General features: G+C 41.2%; 1 protein-coding gene across 1 annotated transcript in view; it reads right to left on the bottom strand.

Moving 5' to 3' along the window:
* LOC134732847 (uncharacterized) overlaps positions 1 to 18002 on the bottom strand; it is a 73935-nt gene that overhangs the window by 52545 nt on the left and 3388 nt on the right. The window contains exon 4 of the mRNA XM_063619967.1: positions 4979 to 5137. Within this exon, the coding sequence (XP_063476037.1) occupies positions 4979 to 5137 (159 nt within the window). The remainder of the gene's footprint in view (positions 1 to 4978; positions 5138 to 18002) is intronic.

The following is an 18002-nucleotide window of genomic DNA, read 5'->3' as shown; positions in this document are numbered from 1 at the left end:
AATATTTCCTTTAGAGAGTGCCACAAAACAGTGGTCCCCAACCTTTTTGGCACCAACACCAGAGACCAGTTTTGTGGAATACAGTTTTTCCACAGACCGGAGGGAGGGAGTATGGTTTCAGGATGATGCAACTGCATTACATTTATTGTGCACTTTATTTCTATCATTGTTACATCGTAAAATGTAACGAAATAATTATACAACTCACCGTAATATGGAATCAGTGAGAGCCCTGAGCTTGTTTTCCTTCAACTAGACAGTCCCATCTGGGGGTGATGGGAGACAGTGACAGACCATCAGGCATTAGATTCTTATAAGAAGCATGTAACCTAGATCCCTCACATGCACAGTTCACATTCACAGTTCATGCTCCTATGAGAATCTAATGCCACCACTGCCACTGATCTGACAGGAGGCTGAGTTCAGGTGGTAATGCACGTGATGGGGAGTGGCTGTACATACAGATAAAGCTTTGCTCCCCCACTGCTCAACTCCTATTGTGTGGCCTGGTTCCTAACCGGTACCACAGATTGATACCCAGTCTGTGACCTGGGAGTTGGGGTCCACGGCCATAAAATATCTTGATGTGTTTCAGCTAATTGTATGTGTAGATTGTTTTTATTTATTATTTTTATTTTTCGGTTCACTATTGTTAATTTCAATGCAAATCTGTGCTCAGAATAGAACTCAATATGACCCAACATTATTTTGATTACATGGGAAACATCATAGGCTTAGAATTCAAATAGACCTTAAGTCGAATCTTTACTCCTTTACCTAGTAGGCAAGTTATTTTTATAAACTACCACCAATTATTGAGCTCTATGTGCCTAGTCTAAATGTTGCTTAATTTAGCTTGTGATCAAGATATTGCCTCTAGTAGACTTTTTTATCATCTGTAATGTAGCTAAGTGACAATTATGATCACCAGTTTATCTTGACTGACAACAAGATTACTAAATGCAGTTAGAGTAGTCCCTCTTATTCTCAAGGGATGGGCTCCAAGACCCCCAGTGCGTGACTGAGACCATGGATAGTACAAAGCCTTATATATACAGTTATGTGCCACATAACTATGTTTTGGTCAATGACAAACCACGTATACAACGTTGTCCCAAAAGATGATGATGGAGCTAAAAGATTCCTATTGCCTAGTGATGTCATAGCAACCATAGAGCAACATATTACTCACCTGTTTGTGGTGATGCTGATGTATACAAACCTACTGCACTGCCAGTCATATGAAAGTCTAACATATAAATGTACAGGCCAGGCACAGTGGCTCATGCCTGTAATCCTAACACTTTGGGAGGCCAAGGTGGGCGGATCACTTGAAGGCAGGAGTTCAAGACCAGCCTGGCCAACATGGCGAAACCCCGTCTCTACAAAAATTATAAAAATTAGCCAGGCATGATGGCACGCACCTGTAATCCCAGCTACTCAGGGGGCTGAGGCACGAGAATCACTTGAACCTGGGAGGCAGAAGTTGCAGTGAGCCAAGATCATGCCACTGCACTCCAGCCTAGACAACAGGGCAAGACTCCGTCTCAAAAATATATATATATATGTATAGTTCATAATACTTGATAATGATAATAAATGACTACATAACTGGTTTATGTATTTACTATACTGTATTTTTTAACACTGTTATAGAGTGCACTCCTTCTACCTTTAAAAAGAAGTTAACTGTAAAACAGTCTCAGGCATGTCTTTCAGGAGGTATTCCAGAAGAAGACATTATTACCATAGGAGACAACAGTTCCATGGGTTTCATTGCCACTGAAGATCTTTCCGTGAGACAAAATATAGAGACGGAAAATGATAACAATGATCCTTACCCTGTGTAGGCCTAGGCTAATGTGTGTGTTTAAACAAAAAAGTTTAAAAAGTTAAAAAAAATTAAAAATGGAAAAAATCTTATAGAATAAAGAGATGAAGAAAGAAAATATTTGTAGAAATTTTTGTATCTGTAGAAAATTTTTGTAGAGCTATACAATGTGTTTGTTTTTGTGTTGGAAGCTAAGTGTTACTACAGGAGAGTCAAAAATTAAAAAATTTTTAAAGTGTGTAAAGTAAAAAGGTTGCAGTAAGCTAAGGTTAATTTATTATTGAAGAAAGAAAAATACAGTGATGTCCTAGACCCTCACATTCACTCACCACTCACTCATTGGCTCACCCAGAGCAAATTCCAACCCTGCAAGCTCCATTCATGCTAAGTGCTCTATACAGGTGTACCATTTTTAAATCTTTTGTACTACATTTGTACTGTAATTTTTCTATGTTAGATACAGAAATTCTTACCATTGTGTTACAATTGCCCACAGTATTCAGTGCAGTGAAACGCTGTACATACAGGTTTGTGGCATAGGAGCAGTAGTCCATACCACATATCCTAGGTGTGTAGTAGGCTCTACCATTTGTCTAAGTACACTCTATGATGGTCACACAATAACAAAATTGCCTAAGGACACACTTCTCAGAATGTATACCTGTCATTAAATGACACATGACTATACTATTTTTTCTTCTTCTTCTTCTTTTTTTTTTTTTTTTTTTTTTTAGACAGAGTCTTGCTCTGTCACCCAGGCTGGAGTGCAGTGGTGCGATCTTAGCTCACTGCAACCTCTGCCTCCCAGGTTCAAACAATTCTCCTGCCTCAGCCTCCCAAGTAGCTGAGATTACAGGCGCCCGCCACCATGCCTGGGTAATTTTTGTATTTGTAGTAGAGATGGGGTTTCACCATGTTGGCCAGGCTGGTCTCAAACTCCTGACCTCAAGTGCTCCACCCACCTCATCCTCCCAAAGTGCTGGGATTACAGGCATGAGCCACTGTGCTCAGCCTATTTTTTCTATACATGCATAACCTATGGATATAGTTTAATTTATAAATTTAGGCACAGTAAAAGATGAACAACATTAATAATAAAACAGAACATGTATAACAATATGCCAGCATCACTACTCCTGCAGTTTCGGGCCATCATTAAGTAAAATCAGGGTTACTTGAATACAGCCACTATGGTACTGCAACAGTTGGTCTGATAACTGAGAGGACTACTAAATTATTAATGGATGGGTAATGCATACAGCGTGGATACACAGGACAGAAGGATGAATCACTCCAGGGTGGGACAGAACAGAACAGCTTGGTAGTTCATGCACTCAAAATGGCGTGCAATTTAAAACATGTTTATTTCTAGAATTGTCCATTTAATATTTTTGGATGGTGATTGACTGTGGGTAACTGAAACCACATGAAATGAAACTGTAGATAATGAAGGACTACTGTAATTGCTTCATAAATTCCTTAGGTGGTTGCACATATTTAAAAAAATACTTCTAGGTGTCTTAGGTCTACAATCAGTGTCACCCTCCGCTAGTACAATTTTTATTATTTCTCACACCCTGGTAAACCAAGTGGCAAATACTATTTTCAAGTCTACACCATGAAAAATAGGAAAGTGAAGTTAAGACAAATCAGGAGGAAAGCTCATATTAAGATAATGCTTCCCAGCCTACAGTGCAAAGCTTCACAGGGGCTGAGATTTTTGTCTTATCCATTGATGTTTTCTTGAAACCTAGAATGGTGTCTTGCATATAATAAGTGCTCAATGAATGCAATATTTAATAAATGAAACTATTCCATCTCTAATTACCAGTTGCGTTTATGGTGCCCAAGGCCTTGCCAAGGGGTCCATGGTAAGGACCTCCTGACCTCAGGTGATCTACCACCTCAGCCTCCCAAAGATAGAAGACCTACCTAGCTCTCATAAAAGTAAGAGCTTAGAAGAGTTAGAAATAAATTATATTCTTTCTGGAAAACATCATAAGTGCTTTCCAGAAATGAATAAATATTCATTTTACAAATATCCTTTGAGGACTTTCTATGTTTAGGCACTATAACAGGTGTGGTAAGGAGTAATAAGAAGTATATGTGGCCCAGCTGACAAGATGGCCAAATAGGAACAGCTCTGGTCTGCAGTTCCCAGCGAGATCAACACAGAAGGCAGGTGATTTCTGCATTTCCAACTGAGGAACCCGACTCATCTCACTGGGACTGGTTAGACAGTGGGTACAGCCCACGGAGGGCAAGCCGAAGCAAGGTGGGGCATCGCCTCACCCGGGAAGTGCAAGGGGTGGGGAAACTCCCTCCCCTAGCCAAGGGAAACCATGAAGGACTGGGCCATGAGGAATGGTTTACTCTGGCCCAGATACTATGCTTTTTCCATGGTCTTCACAACGCACAGACCAGGAGATTCCTTCGGATGCCTATGCCACCAGGGCTCTGGGTTTCAAGCACAAAACCGAGCAGCCATTGGGGCAGACACCAAGCTAGCTGCAAGAGTTTTTTTCATATCCCAGTGGCATCCGGAATGCCAGCGAGACAGAACCGTTCACTCCCCTGGAAAGGGGGCTGAAGCCAGGGAGCCAAGTGGTCTAGCTCAGTGGATCCCACCCCCCACAGAGTCCAGCAAGCTAAGATCCACTGGCTTGAAATTCTCACTGCCAGCACAGCAGTCTAAAGTCAACCTGGGACACTCAAGCTTGGTGGGGGGAGGGGTGTCTGTCATTACTGAGGTTTGAGTAGGCGGTTTTCCCCTCACAGTGTAAACAAAGCCTCCCAGAAGTTTGAACTGGGCAGAGCCCACCATAGCTCTGCAAAGCCCCTGTAGCCAGACTGCCTCTCTAGATTCCTCCTCTCTGGGCAGGACATCTCTGAAAGAAAGGCAGCAGCCCCAGTCAGGGGCTTATAGATAAAACTCCCATCTCCCTGGGACAGAGCACCAGGGGAAGGGGCGCCTGTGGGTGCAGCTTCAGCAGACTTAAACATTCCTGCCTGGCAGCTCTGAAGAGAGCAGTGGATCTCCTAGCACAGCGATCAAGCTCTGCTAAGGGACAGACTGCCTCCTCAAGTGGGTCCCTCACCCCCCTGCCTCCTGACTGGAGACACCTCCCAGCAGGGTTTGACAGATACCTCATAGAGGAGAGCTCCGGCTGGCATCTGGCAGGTGCCCCTCTGGGATGAAGCTTCCAGAGGAAGGTATAGGCAGCAATCTTTGCTCTTCTGCAGCCTCTGTTGGTGATACACAGGCAAACAGGGTCTGGAGGGCACCTCCAGCAAACTCCAGCAGACCTGCAGAAGAGGGGCCTGTTAGAAGGAAAACTAACAAACAGAAAAGAAAAGCATCAACATTAACAAAAAGGACATTCACACAGACACCCCATCCAAAGGTCACCAACATCAAAGACCAAAGGTAGATAAATCCACGAAGATGAGGAAAAACCAGTGTAAAAAGGCTGCAAATTGCAAAAACCAGAACTTCTCTTCTCCTCCAAAGGATCACAACTCCTTGTCAACAAGGAAACAAAACTGGACAGAGAATGAGTTTGATGAATTGACAGAAGTAGACTTCAGAAGGTGGGTAATAACAAACTCCTTTGAGCTAAAGGAGCATGTTCTAACCCAAAGCAAGCTAAGAACCTTGAAAAAAGGCTAGAGGAATTACTAACTAGAATAACCAGTTTAGAGAAGATAAACGACCTGATGGACTGATAAACACAGCACGAGAACTTCGTGAAGGATACACAAGTACCAATAATTGAATTGATCAAGTGGAAGAAAGGATATCAGAGATTGAAGATCAACTTAATGAAATAAAGCATGAAGACAAGATTAGATAAAAAAGAATGAATAAGAATGAACAAAGCCTCCAAGAAATATGGCACTATGTGAAAAGACCAAAACTATGTTTGATTGGTGTACCTGAAAGTGATAGGAAAAATGGAACCGAGTTGGAAAACACTTCAGGATATTATCCAGGAGAACTTCCCCAACCTAGCAAGACAAGCCAATATTCAAATTCAGGAAATACAGAGAACACCACAAAGATACTCCTCAAGAAGAGCAATCCCAAGACACATAATTGTCAGATTCACCAAGGTTGAAATGAAGGAAAAAATGTTAAGGGCAGCCAGAGAGAAAGGTCAGATTACCCACAAAGGGAAGCCCATCAGATTAACAGCGGATCTCTCTGCAGAAACCTTACAAGCCAGAAGAGAGTGGGGGCCAATATTCAACATTCTTAAAGAAAATAATTTTCAACCCAGAATTTCATATCCAGCCAAACTAAGCTTCATATGCAAAGGAGAAATAAAATCCTTTACAGAGGAGCAAATGCTGAGAGATTTTGTCACCACCAGGCCTGCCTTACAAGAGCTCCTGAAGGAAGCACTAAACATGGAATGGAAAAATCGGTACCAGCCACTGCAAAAACATGCCAAATTGAAAAGACCATTGACATTATGAAGAAACTGCATCAACTAATGGCCAGAATAACCAGCTAGCATCCTAATGACAGGATCAAACTCACACATAACAATATTAACCTTAAATGTAAATGGGCTAAATTTCCCAATTAAAAGACATAGACTGGCAAATTGGATAAAGAGTCAAGACCCATTGGTGTGCTGTATTCAGAAGACCCATCTCACGTGCAAAGACACATATAGGCTAAAAATAAAGGGATGGAGGAATATTTACCGAACAAATGGAAAGAAAAAAAAAAAAGCAGGGGTTGCAATCCTGGTCTCTGATAAAACATACTTTAAACAAACAAAGATCAAAAAAGACAAGGAAGGGCATTACGTAATGGTAAAGGGATCAATGCAACAAGAAAAGCTAACTCTCCTAGATACATATGCACCCAATACAGGAGCACCCAGATTCATAAAGCAAGTTCTTAGAGACCTACAAAGAGACTTAGATTCCCACACAATAATAGTGGGAGACTTTAACACACCACTGTCAATATTAGACAGATCACTGAGACAGAAAATTAACAAGGATATTCAGTACTTGAACTCAGCTCTGGAACAAGCAGACCTAATAGACATCTACAGAACTCTCCACCCCAAAAATTCTTCTCAGCACCACATCACATTTATTCTAAAACTGACCACATAATTGGAAGTAAAACACTCCTCAGTAAATACAAAAGGACTGAAATCAAAACAAACAGTCTTTCAGACCACAGTGCAATCAAATTAGAACTCAGGATTAAGAAACTCCCTCAAAACCACACAACTACATGGAAACTGAACAACCTGCTCCTGAATGACTACTGGGCAAATAACGAAATAACGGCAGAAATAAAGAAGTTCTTTGAAACCAATGAGAACAAAAACATAACGTACCAGAATCTCTGGGGCACAGCTAAAGCAGTGTTTAGAGGGAAATTTATAGCACTAAATGCCTACAGGAGAAAGCAGGGAAGATTTAAATCGACACCCTAAAATCTCAATTAAAATAATTAGAGAAGCAAAAGCAAACAAATTCAAAGGCTCGCAGAAGACAATAAATACTAAGATCAGAGCAGAACTGAAGGAGATAGAGACATGAAAAACCCTTCCAAAAATCAATGAATCCAGGAGCTGCTTTTTTGAAAAGATCAACATAATAAATAGACTGTTGGCCAGACTAATAAAGAAGAAAAGAGAGAAGAATCAAATAGGCACAATAAAAAATGATAAAGGGGATATTACCACTGATTCCACAGAAATACAAGCTACCATCAGAGAATACTATAAACACCTCTATACAAATAAACTAGAAAATCTAGAAGAAATTGATTAATTCCTGGACACATACACCTTCCCAAAACTAAACCAGGAAGAAGTCGAGTCCCCGAATAGACCGATAACAAGTTCTGAAATTGAAGCAGTAATTAATAGCATACCAACCAAAAAAGCCCAGGACCAGATAGATTCACAGCTGAATTCTACCAGAGGTACAAAGAGGAGCTGGTACGATTCCTTCTGAAACTATGCCAAACAACAGAAAAAGAGGGACTCCTCTCTTACTCATTTTATGAGGCCAGCATCATCCTGATACCAAAACCTGGCAAAGGCAAGACAAAAAAAAAACTTTCAGGCCAGTATCCCTGATGAACATTGATACAAAAATCCTCAATAAAATACTGGCAAACCAAATCCAGCAGCACATCAAAAAGCTTATCCAACACGATCAAGTCAGCTTCATCCCTGGAATGCAAGGCTGGTTCAACATATGCAAATCAATAAACATAATCCATCAAATAAACAGAACCAATGACAAAAAACACATAATTATGTCAATAGATAGGGAAAAGGCCTTTGATAAAATCCAACACCCCTTCATTCTAAAAACCCTCAATAAACTAGGTATTGATGGACTGTGTCTCAAAATAATAAGAGCTATTTATGACAGACCCACAGCCAATATCATACTAAATGGGCAAAAGCTGGAAGCATTCCCTTTGAAAACCAGCACAAGACAAGGATGCCCTCTCTCACCCCTCCTATTCAACATAGTATTGGAAGTTCTGCCCAGGGCAATCAGGAAAGAGAAATAAATAAAGTGTATTCAAATAGGAAGAGGGGAAGTCACACTGTCTCTGTTTGCAGATGACATGATTGTAAATTTAGAAAACCCCATCACTGGCCAGGCACAGTGGCTCACCCCTGTAATCCCAGCACTTTGGGAGGCTGAGGCAGGTGGATCACGAGGTCAGGCGATTGAGTCCATACTGGATAACACAGTGAAACCCCAACTCTACTAAAAATACAAAAAATTAGGCCGGGCGCGGTGGCTCATGCTTGTAATCCCAGCACTTTGGGAGGCCGAGGCGGGCAGATCACGAGGTCAGGAGATCGAGACCACGGTGAAACCCCGTCTCTACTAAAAATACAAAAAAAAAATTAGCCAGGCGTGGTGGCAGGCGCCTGTAGTCCCGGCTACTCCGAGAGGCTGAGGCAAGAGAATGGCGTGAACCCGGGAGGCGGAGCTTGCAGTGAGCCGAGATTGCGCCACTGCACTCCAGCCTGGGCGACAGAGCGAGACTCCGTCTCAAAAAAAAAAATACAAAAAATTAGCCAGGCATGGTGGCGGGTGCCTGTAGTCCCAGCTACTCGGGAGGCTGAGGCAGGAGAATGGTGTGAACCCAGGAGGCAGAGCTTGCAGTGAGCCGAGATCAAGCCACTGCACTCCAGCCTGGGCAACAGAGCGAAACTCCATCTCAAAAAAAAAAAAAAAAAAAGAAAAGAAAACCCCATCATCTCAGCCCAAAATCTCCTTAAGCTGATAAGCAACTTCAGTAAAGTCCCAGGATACAAAATCAATGTGCAAAAATCACAAGCATTCCTACACACCAATAACAGACAAACAGAGAGCCAAATCATGAATGAACTCCCATTCACAATAGCTACAAAGAGAATAAAATATCTAGAAATAGAATTTGCAAGGGATGTGAAGGACCTCTTCAAGGAGAACTACAAACAACTGCTCAAGGAAATAAGAGGGGACACAAATGGAAAAACATTCCATGCTCATGGATTGGAAGAATCAATATTGTGAAAATGGCCATACTGCCCAAAGTAATTTATAGATTCAATGCTATGCCCATCAAGCTACCATTGACTTTCTTCACAGAATTAGAAAAAACTACTTTAAATTTCATATGGAACCAAAAAAGAGCCTATATAGCCATGACAATCCTAAGCAAAAAGAGCAAAGCTGGAGGCATCACACTATCTGACTTCAAACTATACTACAAGGCTACAGTAACCAAAACAGCATGGTACTGGTACCAAAACAGATATATAGAAAAATGGAACAGAACAGAGGCCTCAGAAATAACACCACACATCTACAACCATATAATCTTTGACAAACCTGACAAAAACAAGCAATGAGGAAAGGATTCCCTATTTAATAAATGGTGGTGGGAAAACCGGCTAGCCATATGCAGAAAACTGAAACTGAACCCCTTCTTTACAACTTATACAAAAATTAACTCATGATGAATTAAAGACTTAAACATACAACCTAAAACCATAAAAACCCTAGAAGAAAACCTAGGCAATACCATTCAGGACATAGGCATGGGCAAAGACTTCATGACTAAAACACCAAAAGCAATGGCAACAAAAGCCAAAACTGACAAATGGGATCTAATTAAACTAAAGAGCTTCTGCACAGCAAAAGAAACTATCATCAGAGTGAACAGGCAACCTACAGAATGGAAAAAAATTTTTGCAATCTATCCATCTGACAAAGGGCTAATATCCAGAATCTACAAAGATCTTAAACAAATTTACAAGAAAAAAACAAACAACCCCATCAAAAAGTGGGCAAAGGATATAAACAGACATTTCTCAAAAGAAGACATTTATGCAGCCAACAAACATATGAAAAAAAGCTCATCATCACAAGTCATTAGAGAAATGCAAACCAAAACAACAATGAGATACCATCTCATGCCAGTTAGAATGGCGATCATTAAAAAGGCAGGAAACAACAGATGCTGAAGAGGATGTGGAGAAATAGGAATGCTTTTATACCATTGGTGGGAGTGTAAATTAGTTCAACCATTGTGGAAGACAGTGTGGTGTTTCCTCAAGGATCTAGAACCAGAAATACCATTTGACCCAGCAATACCATTACTGGGTATATACCCAAAGGATTATAAATCATTCTACTATAAAGACACATGCACACGTATGTTTATTGCAGCACTATTCACAATAGCAAAGACTTGGAACCAACCCAAATGCCCATCAATGACAGACTGGCTAAAGAATATGTGGCACATATACACCATGGAATACTATGCAGCCATGAAAAAGGATGAGTTCGTGTCCTTTGCAGGGACATGGATGAAGCTAGAAACCATCATTCTCTGCAAACTAACACTGGAACAGAAAACCAAACACCACATATTGTCACTCATAAGTGGGAGTTGAACAATGAGAACACATGAACACAAGGAGGGGAATATCACACACCAGGGCCTGTCGGGGGGTAGAGGGCTAGAGGAGGGATAGCGTTAGGAGAAACACCTAATGTAGATGACGGGTTGATGGGTGCAGCAAACCAACATGGCATGTGTATACTTATGTAACAAACCTGCACATTCTGCACATGTATCCCAGAAGTTAAAGTATAAAAAAAAAATTTTTTTAAAAAAAGAACTAAAGGCCAGGCACAGTGACTCACAGCTGTAATCCCAACACTTTGGGAGGCCAAGGCAGGTGGATCACGAGGTCAGGAGATTGAGACCATCCTGGCTAACACAGTGAAATCCCGTCTCTACTAAAATACAAAAACAAAATTAGCTGGGCATGGTGGCGGGCACCTGTAGTCCCAGCTATTCGGGAGGCTGAGGCGAGAGAATGGCGTGAACCTGGGAGGCACAGCTTGCAGTGAGCCGAGATCGCACCACTGCACTCTAGTCTAGGCAATAGGGCGAGACTCTGTCTCAAAAAAAAAAAAAAAAAAAAAAAAAAAGAAGTATATGTGACATGATTTCTTTCAAGGATCTTCAGTCTAATAGAGAAAACGCTTCTATACCAATAATTTCTAGACATTATATAGAAACTGGCAGTATGACACAAACAAAATTGTACAGGAGTTTGGAGAAAGGAGAGATCACTCTAGACCATGGTTTGGCAAGCTATGCTCCATGAGCCAAATTCATCCTGTGGTCTGTTTTTGAATGATCTACAAGCTAAGGATCATTCTTATATTTTCATTTAAAAAAAAGAAAGAATACAGAGATTATATGCAGCCTGCACAGCCTAACATATTTACTATCTGTTCCTTTACATAAAAAGTTTGTAGACACCTGTTCCAGACTTGAGTGAACAAAGAAGCCTTTGCAGAAGGTACATTTGATCTGGACATTTAATTGAGGGACAGAGATGGGATTTGGGAAGGGCATTTGGAAAAGCGGGAGTGACCTGGCTAAAAGCCCAGGGGACAGTCGACTTTAGAGCATATTTGAAGAATAGTGGTGACAAATCCCATTTGACAAGACTATGAGGTTTATGAAGGGGAGAAGTGAAAGAGAAGTCTGGAAAGACTGTCTGTGGTGCCGGGCTAAGGAAGTTTGCTATGCATGTAGTAACTGAGGGCATAATAGGTGCCAGAAAGAATGTTATGGAGTTTTTGCAGTGGCCTCTCTTCAAGCACTCTAATGATGACAGTGAAGATTACTTTTCACAGTAGAATATTATAGAAGCACAATTTTTATGACAATTAGCCAGGGATGTATCCCATGCTTTATTCTGGTCACCAAATAACATATAACCATGATGTATATTCTCTTAACTTCAGCCTAAGTCAAATTGAAACTCCTAAATTTGTGCTTAAAGTTGCTTTATTATTGCTCATCTCCTCAACCATCTAGCCCCCTGAAAATGGGATTTCGGACAGACCCTCCAGTGTAGCTTTGTTTCCCATGACACTGTGTTATTAATGCATGACACTATATTATTAATAATATTCACCAACAAGTCTCAGACCTGCTATTTCATCCTCATTTAGTAGCAATCTCCAGCAATCAAATAATTGTGCTTGTCTGTCTGGCCCAGGCACAAGATGCACTTACATAGATTGTTCTGTTGGTCAGTTCCATTCGCTGACAGCTCAGCAGGAAGAGCTCAATTTATTTAACACATAAAGCTGCTGCATATAATTGGAACCCAGGCTAAGGAAGGAGAAAAAAAAGACTGAGGAAGGCAATGGGCAAAGGCATGCTAAGATGGAATGAAATGGAGGGTCAGCTGAGGAATCTCCATTTTGGAAAGGCACTTAAGCTACCCCAATTTTCAAGTTTTCTCTGAAATCCACAGTGTCTCAATCTTCTTTCCTCACTGTTTGAGAAAAGAGCAAAGCCTTTATCCTGAAATATATGTTTCCTGGATGCTGTCATTCTGATCAAACACATTGCAGTTCTCTCACTGGTCCACCACCCACATGCTGTAGACTTACACACACACACACACACATCTTTGTAATTAGAAAGGAAAGTAGGAATTCAGTCTAAAACAGATGCAGCCTGGGCATGGTGGCTCATGCCTGTAATACCAACACTTTGGGAGGCCAAGGCCCAAGGATCACTTGAGGCTAAGAGTTCAAGACCAACCTGGACAACATAGTAAGACACCATCACTACAAAAAAAATTTTTTTTAATTAGCTGTGTGTGGGGGCACACACCTATAGTCCCTGCTACTCAGCAGGTTAAGGCAGGAGGATTCCTTGAGCCCAGGAGTTCGAGGCTGCAGTAAGCTATGATTGTACCACTGCACTCCAGCCTGGGTGATGCAAGCCTAAGTCTCAAAAAAAACACAATAAAATAAAACAGATGCAGTGAGAGAAAAACGAAGCGAATTGAGAAAAGGGGTGAGAAAATCACTGGAGAAACAGTTATAAATTATTTTATAATATCCACAGGGCAGAGCAGGGTCACCTGACTTGGATGCAGATGAGGCCAGCTGGAAGAAAAAGTGATTGGACCATGGGTGTTCCCTTCTGGCTTCCCAGCATCCCCTCTTCTTTCCCAGTGTCTTGGGTCCTCACATCATTCCTACTTGGGCCTGTCCTCAACCCCTCTTACTCTAAATATCTTCTCCTTCCTTCCTTTCTTTTTTTGCACTCCAATTAAAATCTTCCTTTGACTAGTTATTAATACCAAAATGATCTCTTAAAACACTTCGTAGAGGAGTCTGTTGATCATATCTCAGTCTGATCATTCACTAAGAATTTCACATTCAGACAGGAGACGTAAGATGAATTCCTAATAGTAGTGTAAACCAAAAGGTATCTGAGATAGGTCTCAATCAATTTAGAAGTTTATTTTGCTAAGGTTAAGGACATGCCTGGAAGAAACAAACACAGAATCACAGAAACAGTCTGTGGTCTACGCCGTCCTTCAAAGATAATTTTGAGGGCTTCAATATTTAAAGGAGAAACATGGGCTGGAGGGGAAAGAGGGAAAGTATGGTAATCCACATGTTGCAAGAGAAAAAGGGCAGGCAAGAGAATAGTCAATAATGCATTTGCCTCATGCTCAGTTAACCAACACTTTGCAGAAGATAAGGTGAACATAAAGGAGCTACCTATGGAGATATTTAACCTTGTATCTGTAGCTATCTGCTTAGGAACAAAAAGAAAGTCAGCTTTTTGCATTAGTCAGCTTTCAGCTTCATTTTTTTTTCTTTTGGAGTAGTGAATTGGGGTCCCATATTTTTATTTTCTTTTCACAGTAGATTGTCAGGAGATGGCAGGATCATTGAAAGAAAGGAGAGAAGGAAGAGACAAAAATGGGTGGAACAAAGAAGAAGGGAAAGGAAGAGAGTATCTACCAAGTACCATTGAATTTTAGGCAAAGGGCTTTTCCATATAGCATTATGTGAACAGCTGGCTACACAAGATAGATCCCCTGGGCTTAAATAGCTACTAATGAGGAATTCAGATGTCACTAATCCAGACCTCGAATAATCCCTAGAAAGAGTGGTAAGAAAATACAGGCAAAGACAATTCTAGGACCATCTCATTTTATGACCCTAACATTATACATATCTAGAAAGTGAACAGAAAGGCAAACAATTACTGGACTCTGTCAGGGCTTTGGAAAAGTCAGTCAACCAATCTGAGGCCCAGTTTCCTCAATTATAAAATAAAGCTGCTGGGGGAAATATGGTCTCTACATTTTCTTCTCATTCTTAAATTACATAATTCAATGAATTTTTCCAAATTTTCTCCTCTATAAGATCATTCCTATTCCTATAGTAGCTAAAAATGCTTTTATTTCCCTTTTTTTTTTTTTTTTTTTTTGAGATGGAGTCTCCCTCTGTCACAAGGCTGGAGTGCAGTGGTACAATCTCGGCTCACTGCAACCTCCGCCTCCCTGGTTCAAGCGATTCTCCTGCCTCAGCCTCCTGAGTAGCTGGGACTACAGGCATATGCCACCACGCCCAGATAATTTTTGTATTTTTAGTAGAGACAGGGTTTCACCATGTTGGCTAGGATGGTCTCGATCTCTTGACCTTGTGATCTGCCTGCCTTGGCCTCCCAAAGTGCTGGGATTACAGGCATGAGCCACCGTGCCTGGACGCTTTTCTTTCTTTTATCTTACTCCAAGCTCATTCTTGTTAGTATTTTTTAAAAAAACAAAGCTCTCCTTATACTGCTTCCTCCTTTCATACTGCCCATTTCTCTAATTTCCTTTTCAGCAAAATTCCTTGAGAGAGATTTCTGTTTTTTGTTTTTGTTTTTGTTTTTTGTTTTGAGATGGAGTCTCGCTCTGTCGCCCAGGCTGGAGTGCAGTGGCCCGATCTCGGCTCACTGCAAGCTCTGCCTCCTGGGTTCACGCCATTCTCCTGCCTCAGCCTCCCGAGTAGCTGGGAATACAAGTGCCCGCCACCACGCTCGGCTAATTTTTTGTATTTTTAGTAGAGTTGCGGTTTCACCGTGTTAGCCAGGATGGTCTCAATCTCCTGACCTCGTGATCTGCCCGCCTCGGCCTCCCAAAGTGCTGGGAGGTGTGAGCCACTGTGCCCAGCCAAAAGAGATTTCTTATAATCCATATCTCCACTCTCTCTCCTCCCATCCTCTTTTGAACCCACTCCAATCAGACTTTCTTTCCCATCACACCACAGAAATTGTCATGAATATGATCTCTAATAATCAATTCTCAATTCTTCATTATTTGACTACTAGCAACATTTGTTTGTTTGCTTGTTTTGCTTTTTGGTTTCCAAAGGCTCTCCCTCAGAAGAATATTAGCAGCATTTGACACAGTTAATCCCTCCTTCCTCCATTGAACACTTTCTTCACTTGGCTACCAAGACACCACACTTACCTGGTTTATGCCTACCCTTTTTCAGTCTATTAAATAATTTTCTCTTTTTTTCCTCATGTCCCCAGATTCCAAACACAGATGTATCCCAAAACACAGTTCTTATTCCTCTTCTTTCTGTCTCCACTCATGCAAAGGATGACTTTACCTGTTCCATGGGCTGATGACTTCCAAACCTCTCCAGAGTTGTATGTCCAACTGCCTATTGGACAGCACTACTTGGATATCTCATTGGCTTTCAAACTTAACATGGCAAAAGCCTTCCACTTCCTGCTTGCTCTTCCTGAAGTTTTTCTAGTCCCATTCAGTGGCAAATCCATTCTTCCAGCTGCTAAAGGCTCAAGCTTTGGAGTCACTCTTGACTTTTTTCTTTCTCTCACACACTATATCTCATCCATCAGCAAATTTTTGCAGCTATACCTTAAATATATAAGCAGGAATCCAGCCACTTCACTGTACCACCACTGCTACCATCATTTCTCATTTGAATTATTGCAACAGCCTGTTATTACAGTCATTATCAAACTGGGCTCAGTGGCTCATGCCTGCAGTCCCAGTAACTTGGGAAGCTAAGAAGGGAGGATCACTTGATGCCAGGAGTTAGAGGCTACAGTGAGCCATGATCATGCCACTGCACTTCAGCCTGGGGAACAGGGCAAGACTTTGACTCAAAAAAAAATAGCATAAAAATAATAGTCACTATTCATGTTGGAAACAGATGGTACACTGCCTTAGTCTGGGCTGCTATAACAAAATACCATAAACTGGCAGCTTATAAACAACAGAAATTTGTTTCTCAGCGTTCTGGAAAGCTGGGAAGTTTGAGTGAGGTCCTGACTGATTTGGTGTCTGATGAAGGCCCATTTCTTCATAGACAGCCATCTTTTCACCCTTAAGTCCAAGATCAAGGCAGAATGTGTGTCTGGTAAGGGCCCTTTCTGTTTCACAGACAGTTCCTTCTCACTGTGTTCTCACAGGGTGGAAGGGGCGAGGGTCTCTCTCGTGCCTCTTTTATGAAGGCGCTAATCTGATTCACAAGGGCTCTACCATTATGATCTAATCACTTCCCAAAGGCCCCATCTCCTTATACCATCACATTGGTTATTAGCTTTCAACATATTAATTTGGGGGAAGACAAATATTCAGATCACAGCCAAATGGAGAGTTTAATAAGAGGACTGTTCACAAAGATGTAGACAGGATTAAGGGAAACTGGCACAAAATGTTCAAGTGCCCTGCGCCTAGCAAGCAGGGACCAGTAGTAAAGGCATGACTACCCTTAAATCTGAACGAGCGACAGGCAGGAGTAATGACCAGAACACATGCACACAACAGGAGCTGTATTCTTCAGCAGACCAATTCATTCAGCCTACAGCAATCACCAGAAAGTGAGAGGTAGAAATAAAAACCATGAATTCACTTTTCTCCTGCCTTCTGATCTCCTGATCACAAACCTAAATGAACCCTAAGCCAGAAAACGAGAGAGCTGCTCATGGATACAGTTCATTAAGGTCACCCTACTAACCTTTCTGCTCCTCTGGAGCACAGAGCAGGAAAAAAAAGGTAGAGAGAGGATCTGGGGAAAAGCAAAATGCATCCAGCAATATAGCAAAGCAATATAGCAATATAGTGAAGTAAATGTTACTTTCACAGGGTGAAATGAAACAATCTATGTAAAGCATTTAGTACAATGTCTGGCACATGGCTTTTAGTTGGTGGGGGAACCCCTTATTTGCCTGGCATTATAGTTCCAAATGTGGATTTTTGCAGTGATAATTTCCAAACTTTAGGTGATGACCAGTTAGTGGGCTGTGAGTTTAGTAGGTTTTCCAGCACTTACTTCTTTAAGAAACAGAAAAGACTGGCATGCATTTCATGAAGTAAGGATAAGTATTATCTCATAAATAAATGTCTACTATGTATATCTGTGCATGCAAGTATGTATGTGCTCCTTGGGTCACAGTGTAAAATATATTTCTTACTAAGGATGACACTCAAAAAATGTTTGAAAGCCACAGTGCAAGAACACTCTTAGCTACTACTCTCAACTCTCACTTATTTCTTACCAAGGAGAAGTGACTTACCTGATTTAAAAATTTGGGATGAGAAACTAAGATGTGCTTGAGTCTTTTCTCATTCTTTTGTCCCTACCCGCTCTTTTGTCTTTTATTACTTTCTATAGTAAACTAAATAATGTGTTCCAAAGATTTCAGGTCCTAATCCTTAGAACCTGTGAATGTTACCTTATATGGCAAAGTCTTGGAAACTATGATTAAGTTAAGAATCTTGAGAAGGGGAGATTATCCTGGATTATCTGGGTA

The sequence above is a fragment of the Symphalangus syndactylus genome, chromosome 17 (assembly GCF_028878055.3).
Source record: "Symphalangus syndactylus isolate Jambi chromosome 17, NHGRI_mSymSyn1-v2.1_pri, whole genome shotgun sequence".
In the NCBI taxonomy this organism is placed as follows: Eukaryota; Metazoa; Chordata; class Mammalia; order Primates; family Hylobatidae; genus Symphalangus; species Symphalangus syndactylus.
This window is presented reverse-complemented; position numbering and strand designations above follow the sequence as displayed.